Source organism: Gekko japonicus, unplaced genomic scaffold (assembly GCF_001447785.1).
Source record: "Gekko japonicus isolate JY-2015 unplaced genomic scaffold, Gekko_japonicus_V1.1 scaffold50, whole genome shotgun sequence".
Lineage (NCBI taxonomy): Eukaryota > Metazoa > Chordata > Lepidosauria > Squamata > Gekkonidae > Gekko > Gekko japonicus.
Genome location: NW_015164666.1, coordinates 2083590 through 2093392, shown reverse-complemented (window position 1 = coordinate 2093392; position 9803 = coordinate 2083590). Strand labels below are relative to the sequence as shown.

Genomic DNA, 9803 nt, shown 5'->3' with positions numbered 1-9803 from the left:
GAGTGTGATATACAGGAAAGGCCTGTAGCTCACTAGCAAACCACAGGTTTGGCATCTTGTTGAACAGCACTTCATGAGACCTTTGCTTGAAATGTTTGTTTATTTACTTATTTGCTTCATTTATGCCTCACTTTTCTCCCCAGTAGGGGCCCAAAGTAGCTTACAAAACTTTGAACTAGATATTGAGAAATGGCTAAGGAAAGTATGGTATATTATATTAATGGGGAAAATACCTGCATATAGGAAGTTCTGGAACAGAGACAGATATGTACAAGATACAAGATTGGACTCCTTTTATTACTTTTTGGAATATAAATAAAACTAAAGAATTAGTCAAATAAGAGATATTGAATCTTGTTTAGATCATCAAATTTTATCTCACTGATTTTGTATTATATGTTATGTATCATGTAGTGTCATGTACTGAGTATTAGGAAAGAAACAGATTATTTAAAAGTTTTTTAAAAAGTCCAGTGGTGCCCGCAGACTCAAAAAAGTTGGAGACCCCTGAGTTAAGCCATCCACAAAGGTGCTATGATCAACATATGTTTCTTCTTTCCAGCAAGGTGTTTTATCCATCCAATGTACACAATGAAATGACAGATCAAGACAGATCAAGCCATGTTAGTTTGTCTGTAGCAGTAGAAAAGAGTAAGAGCCCAGTAGCACCTTAAAGGCTAACAAAAAATTGTGGTAGGGTATGAGCAGTGACTCACGAAAGCTTATACCCTACCACAAATTTTGTTAGTCTTTAAGGTGCTACTGGACTCTTACTCTTTCCTAATCAAATGACAGTGTCAGAGTAGTTTTTTGTTAATTGAAGCTATGCCAAACTATATCTACTCTCCCAATACCTGGGCTTTTACAGAGAGCTACATTCAAATATCGAAGCAACCATCATTACTACTTTATGGGAGGACTGATATGAAAGGGAGATGTAAATATTGCCGATAAGGATGCATTTTATTCATCTGGGGGTTTAGTTCATCCTGTCCCAAAGGACTCTGAATAGGGAATAATGCAAGAGTTATTGCTTAAATAAACTAGAGCATATATAAAATAAGTCTTCTAATTTAAAAAAAAGCCATGTGCTCATCCCTTGCCACTGGAAGTTTGCCTATATTACCTTTGGGGAAAATTAGTAAGCAAAGAACAATGAAAACCGTCAGGAGCAGCTTTTGTTGTTGTTCAGTCGCACAGTCGAGTCTGACTCTTTGCGACCCCATGGACCAGAACACGCCAGGCCTGCTGCTCCCAAATTACATTTATGCACTTCTAGGAAAGGGGATTTTTTTTCAAATTAATGAACACTGAATAAATTAAATAAAAATGGGGAAGAGGGGGAGAAAGGAGTGATACCTGAAAGGGAGAATTCGCCTTTTTGGCTTTCGCTTTCCCTGATAAGAAATCCTCCCGCCTGGCTTCCAGTATACAGCAGTTGTCTCTCTGCATCTGCTCGTTTCATAGCACCGAAAAACCACCTAAAATAGAAAGTCGTATGTCATCTTATTTAGTGATCAAAGATACACTTGTACTATTGAAATCTATGTCAAAGCAGTGGAACAAACTGAATGATATTACTGAGAAGAGACCAAGAGTAAAACTTGCCACTAAATGTTGTTCTATAAGCATCAAGTCTTATTCTATAAGCATCAAGTCTTAAATTTAGAGTCAGGGTGGGCACGAACCAAACCACGAACCTAAATTTGTCACAAATTTGGCCCAGTTCATGGTTTGTGAACTGAGATTCATGCCCATCCCTACCCACAACCGTCCCATGACCCTCCACATCACTAAAATGGCTTGCATCTATTTCAGCCTAACAGGTTGAAATAGATGCAAGCCATTTCAGCGATCCCTTTCACTCCCCCCCCCCCCCGTTTTCGTTCCCTTTAAATGGGTTTTGGAAGATCTTCCCCACTTCCATTCTGCTGGCATCAAGGAGCCACCACCAGCAGAAATGAGCGAGGGAAGATCTCCCAACCCGAACCAGTTCGCGAAGTGGGGGAGGTTTGTCCTTGTGGTACCTCACGAACCAGGATGCACCTCCATTTTCCTGGTTCATGCCCATCCCTATTTTAGAGTTCAAGGATGTTATAAAAATCTTTATTACAGAATACACTGTTATTATTACCTATAACCAGGGGTCATTTGGGGGGGGACGCGGGGGGACGCCATCCCCCCGGGTGAGGTGCGGGAGGGCGGGGCCTGGAGCTCCCTGCTGGTGCCCGCTGGAGGTCGCCGCCGGCTGTGGGGAGGACACACTTCCGGTGATGTCAGGGGGTGTGACATATGCTAATGAGTTATGCTAATGAGTCCCCCTAGCTCTTTTTCTACGAAATGACCCCTGCCTATAACAGACATTTGAGGAGGCTGGGAAATTTATTGCTTTCTGTTGACAAGTATAGTACAACCAATCCCATGAGTTCAAGGCAGGCCACAGCAGTTTCCTCCAAAATGATATGCCTGCTGCTTTTGTCAAAGGATATGCAATTGAGTAAAGAATATAAGGCACTAGAAGACAGAATGGCCAAAAATGCTAGCAAGAACAAAAACAAGCATTATTTCTTTCCTTCTGACAGTTACAGTTTGAAGTTGAACTGCTTTTCAGAGGCCTGTCCCCAAAAACCCAAGTTTACAAACATCACAATATTAAAGTAACAACACCATTTTATAACTTTTTTTGGTGCTAGACATACTTCTGACAAGTAAAGCTGAATCCCCAACTAAACTCTGCACAGATGCAGTCTGCCCCCCCACAAAAGGATTTTAAGTAACACACGCTGTGGTGATTCCACAAAGCTATAAAGCCAAAGTTTTTATTAATACGGTCATAGACCAGCACAAATCTCAGCAAAATTCCTAACGACCACTTCGGATAAAATTAAAATTAACTGTCATGTATAAATTAGCTCATAATTAAAGGGGAAATACAAGTTAAATAAAACAATAGATAAAATTATTAATGTTCTGTAATATGTGTACATAAAAACTAAATTAAGAACTAGAAAGGTTAAATAAATACAAATTTGAGGGCCAATTCCTAAAAACAATAAATCTGAAACATAAACATATTATAAACTAGCCAGATGCCCATGCTTCACTACGGTATTTAACTTCCATAAATCCTCCGATATATATAATTCTATTTTGGTCATGGACTCCCCTGAACATTCCAACACGCTCCAAAATCAGTTCGCTCTCTGATCTGTCATTCAGAGGGTCTCCCTATCCACTGGCTGCTTTGCCCGAGTCCTGCCTCCAACATTCTAAACAGTTTGCTGTTCCTCTCCCCCCCCCACAGCCAGTCAGAACACAGAGGTCATTTGCATATGTGGCCTGATTCGCCTTTGCCTCGGAACACAGAGGTTGTTTGCATATGCAGCCTCACTGGCCTTTCCCTCTAACATTTTAAACAGTTTGCTGTTGATGTTCTGAGGTAAAATAAATTTCCCCTTAGTGTCTGTTGGGGGAAACCATGGTTGCAAATCTCAAGGTGAGGGCTAAAGATCACTCCAGATGGCAGAGATCAGTTCCCCTGGAGAAAATGGTGGACTCTGTGTCCTTATATCCTGCTGAGATGGCCCCTGTGTGACAGCCAATGTGACGTAGCAGTCAGGGCTTCAGCTATTAAAACTGATGTCCAGATGACCCAGATCAGTTCTTTTGGAGACAATGGCTGCTTTGGGCAGTAGATTCTATGGCATTATACCCTGCTGAGGTCCCTCCCCACCCAATATCCTGCCCTCCCCAGGCTCTACCCCTCAAATCTACAGGTATTTCCCAACCCTGAGTTGGCAACCGTATAATTGGCTATGGAACCACTTTCCAGACCCTTGGAACCCAGAAAACGTGGCACAGGAGGAGGTGCTTTTCTACCTTAGCTGTGACTGCATAGTCCCAAATTAACATAAGCCAACCTCCAGGTGGCACCTGGAGATCTCCAGCTATTAAAACTGATGTCCAGATCACCAAGATCAGTTCTCCTGGAGACAATGGTTGTTTTGGGCAGTGGATTCTATGGCATTATACCCTACTGAGGTCCCTGCAATTTTTATTGGTAAAGCTTTTTTGTTCCCTTCCTTCCTTTCTTTTCTTTCTGTATGTATCTGACAGATTTTACAAACTGTGACACAAAACTTCGCAGTATGTGCTGAACCAGTGGTTTTTTAAATCTATAAGCAGCATTCGAGCATACATCGAATTTGATTGACCAGGATACCTACTAAGCAAGGGAAGGATATATCAAGTGAACCTCTTGATATATGATGCAACAAAGTAGAACACCTTCCATAGTTTCAATTTCCCTTGAACCACAGGGACATAGGCTGTCTGCCTTTGGAATCTTTTTATATCTCCCATCCAAAAGCACAGAAAGGAGTGCTTGAAATCTAGCAAGGGATGCTTTCCTGTGACTGAAAATCTCCAGTCGGGAAAGATAAGCAGCCAGGGTAACTAGATATCTAGAGTTTTCCAAAGACAGGAAAGTTGGTGATCTCTCTAAGTCTGCCTGCCACTCAGTATCCATCATCCTTTGCTTTAAAACTTGTTTTGCCTGCTCGTACTCCATTTCCAAGACAGGGTGAGGGGAAAAGCCCAAACTCACCAGTTTGATCCTAACTGCCTTTAACCACATGGATTGATAACTATCCCAAAGAATCAAGGGAGTTAAGCCATGAGGATTGAAATTTAGCTTTATCCAAAGGTTAATGGAGGCAAGGCACACCCTACCCTCAACTTTTACCATGCCTGTCTCCAAACTCAAATTTGTATTTGATACCAGAGCTTGCAATAAACCCAGATGCCAACTTCACTGCCATGTACACCCAGACAATGTGGTCACTAGACCTAACCACATCAAATACACCATCTCAGGCTTATTCACTTGTTCATATTTTAATATTGTATATGCCATTAAATGTTAACAATGCTCTTTGGTTCTCTGTGTAGGGCAAACAGGTCAAACCCTATTCCACATGATAAATGGATACAAATCTGACATTTAGAATCACAAGACTGAGAAACCTGAAGGAGAACATGTTAACCTTCCAGGACATTCAATGGCTGACCTCAAACTAGCTGTTTTATTGTAAAGGAACTCCAGGAACAGACTAGAAAGGGAAATTGCAAGTTATTACAATACTCAGAACAATGGAATCCCCAGGACTTAACAGGGATATTGGTTTCTTATCTCATTACATATGCTAACCTCATTCAGTCCTTACATCTGAATTCGCACCAATCCCCCAGAATGGCTATGCATCTTCTTTATTTTATTTCTTATTTAGAATAGTAGATTGGAATGTAATGTAATTTGGAATGTATTTCTCTGGTCTGGGGATAGGGGAGATACCCTACACAGCCAATCACTCCAATTCAGAGGAGAGGATGCCGTAAGGTCACCTCCATGCTTGAGAGGAGACGGATGGAGTGTAATGCCAAGGTCTCAGTTAATTACTCTCAGCATTCCACAATTAAGAAGGGTACATCTGCCCATTAATCTCCAATTTTGATATATTTATTTCCTTCACTATGTTTCCCCCCAGAATTAAACCAAACAAACGGTAACCATATACACTAAGCTTGTTATTCCTGTTTGGTCCTTGAATCTGTTAAACATCTGCATTATGTTTAATGCTAATTTACTGCTTACTCTCTACCTATATGTATGGACCGTTAACTTCCATTTCATTGTATCTGCAGAAGTGTGTGTATACATGAAAGCTTATATGTTTAACTCCCCCACTGAAATCCCTGGGGAAATTACTATGGAAACCTAACCAAGCAAGCTTCAATTAGTTAAATGGAACTTACTCATGAGCAAATGTGCAGAATCTTGCAGCCTTAAAGAACCTAATAGCAATAAAGTGCTTGCAGTCACCAAGGCTGCACAAAAGATACAAATGCAAGGCAGACAACCTGTTCACGTTCCAGCCTGCCTGTAAACTCTCCAGGCTTTTTTTTCCTGCCATGACCATCCAAGATCTCTTTTTCACTTTTCGTCAGAAAATTCTGTCTTGCCACCATAGCCCCACAATCAGCTGGAGCCAATGTGGAAACCAATTGATCAGCTCTGAAAAACTCTCCAGCTTTTTTTCCAGTTGAGCCAATAGGATTTCTCTGGGAGTGTCGTGACTGGCAGGCTCAGTTCTGTTCAAACCTTGCTGGCTATGATGAAGAATAAGCAGCTGAGGGTGTTGCCACTTTATTAAGCCTCAGAGGAAAGAAAGTGTGCGAGCATGGAGCTTGGCCATGGTGTTGGCAGTCTTAGAAAATACTGGACATTTATATGGCCAACATTTTCTCAGTTTATTTATTGGACAGAAAAGACAACTACTGGACTGTCTGGGTCAAAACTGGCCCCCTGGCAACCCTAAAAATGTACTCTTTAAAACAGACGGAATCAATAAAGTGATTAAACATACCAATTGCTTTTCATGCATTAATATTACTTTGCTCTCAGTACTTACCCTCCATATGACCAATGAATGGGCATGTTTGTAGGAGAAAAAATAGGGCCAATACTTAAGATGCCTTCCATTTAATTTCTCCCTTCTTGAGAAGAAATAAATAATACATGTATTTGTGAATCTTCAGTATAAGACATTATGAGGGCCAGAGCAGCACTGACAGTGATTCCAGCAGTTTACACGACTTAATGTTAGCCTTCTCTTGAAATTGGTATTTAGGCTTGACTTTGCACTTTAAAAGCACTGGATTGTGGCATGCAGTGGGGCCACATTCTGCTTAAACCAGAATTCAGTAATCACTAGTGGAATCAGACGAGAATTGAAACCCAGCAGTAGAGCATTCAGCTTCCTTTGACTTCTGGATTGTGCAGATGTTCATTTTCTGCATCTTGTGTGAATTAACAGCAATGAAGCCATTATACAGGTTGACAACTCATGAAGTCATCTACCTATGAAACGAGCAGGAATTTTCAGTGATACCACATAGGTGCTGAGTCAGAGCATACACAGCAAGACCTTTCCCTTTCAAGTCTGGCTTGGTCAATTTAGAATCCAAAGGAAATTCTGTAAGCAGAATCAGAAATTCAGCTAACTGCAAACTTAATGCAGAAAACAAATATTAATTTTGTTTACTTGCATGAACAAAGTTCATCTGAATAAACTGAGGGATACTATGTCTGGTGAAATACAACTTGAGATGAAAACTGTGTTAAAGAGGAAAGAAGGAACAATCACAGTTCTTTGTGTGAACAAAGGTGGGAGGTGCTATTTTTGTACTATGAACCACCTAGTGATGTCGGTCAGCATATTTTTGTGAAGGAGAGATAACTTATCAAGTAAGTATTTGTCTCCCATCACCTTCCCATTGAGAGACATGGAAAGAAAGAAATTACAGTGAGAGGAAAACAGAAACGAGTCTAGATTATATTTTTCTTTACAAAACTCCAGTGGTACAATTGCCAGGGGTTGTTTGGGGCCAGAGCGTACCAGAGCACCACTCTGGCAGCCCAGGAGCAGGCACAAATGGCAGTGGTGGCAAGCCCCACCCCCAGCTCCCTGCCCCCAAGCTCCTTTTCTCTAGAGTTGCACCACTGCTATGGCACGATCTTTCCATTGTATTCTATGGCCCCATAGAATACAATGGAAAGATTGTGCCGCTGCTGCTGTGCAACTCCAGAGAGAAAGGGTTTAAAGTTTAAACTCCTCTCTGGAGTCGCGGCGCAGTGGCTGTGTGATCTCTCCATTGTATTCTATGAGGCCATAGAATATGGTGTGACTCCAGAGAGAAGGGGTTTAAACTTTAAACCCCTTCTCTCTTCGCTTCCCCCCCCCCCCCCCCCCCCCCCCCCGGCGCCCGCGCGCCCGCCTTGGCAGGCCGGCTGGGGAAGGGAAGGGGAGGCTTTTGAAGATGCCTCCCCCCCTTTTTGCTTTCCCTTCTGACATATGCTAATGAGCTATTTTGCTAATAACTTATTAGATATACTAATGAGCTCCTGCAGCTCTTTTTCTACGAAATGACCCCTGACAATTGCTATATGCACCATGGAAGCATCAATCTTTTATCATCAGGTAAACTTTGTATAGGTGTGCCACTCTGCAAATGTAAACTTATTTACTCATCATGGCTTCCCAGCAAAGTATCCTGGAAATCTGACACTGCAATCCTATGCAGAGTTACTCCAATCTAAACCAGTTGATTTCAGTGGCACATAGAGTTGTAGTGTGAGATCATGCTGCACTTGAAACAAACTTCTTCTGGGCTTATCATATCTAGTCTCTGAAACAGGAAACAAAATGTCCTTGCCAAAACAATAGTAAAGCCATGACACAGCTAATGTGAGTTTCCACTAACCCCCACTGAAACTTTGCTGAGCTGTGTCCAACAGGGGACCTATTAACGACACCATGATGTCATTCTGGCACTGCTGACGGATACAAAGAAACAATATGGAGCCAAATATTAATGCCTGTCAAAGATTCTGACAGTTATCTGTGAAAATATACTGCTAAAGTTTAGAATGTAGCAGGAACAATGAAAATGAATTATTTCTATGTGAAGCCTTAGAAACAACAACAATTTGTTTCTTTGATCAAGCATTAGATGTGAGCAATGTTTCCAGGGCGAAGAATGAGGAAACAGTAACAATCTAAGTGAAGATGGATTAATCTTTGCTTCAGTGTGACTGCCTTCCTGCAGCATTATTAAATATGAAATTATCTATTTGAGTCATCTGGGAAAGTCTCCCAAATCTCACCTCCTATAATGTTATGATTTATAGAGTTAGTTTGTGTTGACGCAAGCAAAACTATAACCCAGGAAGTACTTTATTGTTTTCCGAATAATACCACTAAGGTTTTCTTTTCGTTTCAAAACAAAACCTCATACTGCTCATATTAAGAAAAATACTGGAATAGGAGGATGTGCCAAGGTTTTGGCCATTTCAAATTCATATCAAAATCTACACTTTCAAAAGGTAAACAGTAGCTAAATTGTTCTAAAAAAGGATGTTTGGCCTGCGTCCACAATGCTAGATTTGCTCTGCTTCGACTCTTAGGAGTGGGGGTTTCTGGAATACTCGTACAACATCACCTTCCATCTGCATTCCTTGTGCCACCTTCTGTGGTTTCCCAAGGTAAGCACCAGTGTTTCCAAACCGGGCACTCTGCTCTCTGATCAGAAACATATAAATCAAACCAAATTTCTCCACAGTGTGGATGGGAAGGTGTAGCTTTTCCAAACTCTCCACCCACATCTGTTGCCATTTCTCCTGATCCCCTTGAACCCTCCATTCCCCCCTCCTGCCACCAAATGACTTTTGCAGGCTTTATTTAAAAAATCAATAGAAGGTATAGCAATATAGCAATATACCTACTACCTTCTTAAAATAAAAACCTGTCAAAAGGCCTCCAGTGGGGGGGGGGCACAAGAGGATTAGGAGGAAGCTATGAATGCCTTTGCTGAAACACATTAAAATGCCTTATACTGGATAAGACCATTGGTCAGTCAAGGTCAGTATTGTCTACTCAGTCTAGGAGTAGTTCTTCAGGGTCTCAGACAAAGGTTTTTCACATCATCTACTACTAGGGTTGCCAGGCCTGCCCCTCCCCCTCCAGGAATGTCCCCCAAAGCCCAAAGCCCCACGCTGGCAGCCAGGTAAGACATGGCAACCCTATGTGGGGCAGGGACATCAGGAGGCAGCTGCCAGAGACAGCATGATGTCACTTTTGGGGAAACCTGGAAGTGATGTCACACCTCTCTAGGAATTGCCAGAAACTTTATGGTAAAGCCAGATATGACTTTATCATGCTTGCCAGTGATTTTTAAATTTATTT

General features: G+C 41.6%; 1 protein-coding gene across 1 annotated transcript in view; it reads right to left on the bottom strand.

Moving 5' to 3' along the window:
- FRK (fyn-related Src family tyrosine kinase) overlaps window positions 1–9803 on the bottom strand; it is a 95319-nt gene that overhangs the window by 48424 nt on the left and 37092 nt on the right. The window contains exon 2 of the mRNA XM_015409067.1: window positions 1360–1481. Coding sequence (XP_015264553.1) covers window positions 1360–1481 — 122 coding nt within the window. The remainder of the gene's footprint in view (window positions 1–1359; window positions 1482–9803) is intronic.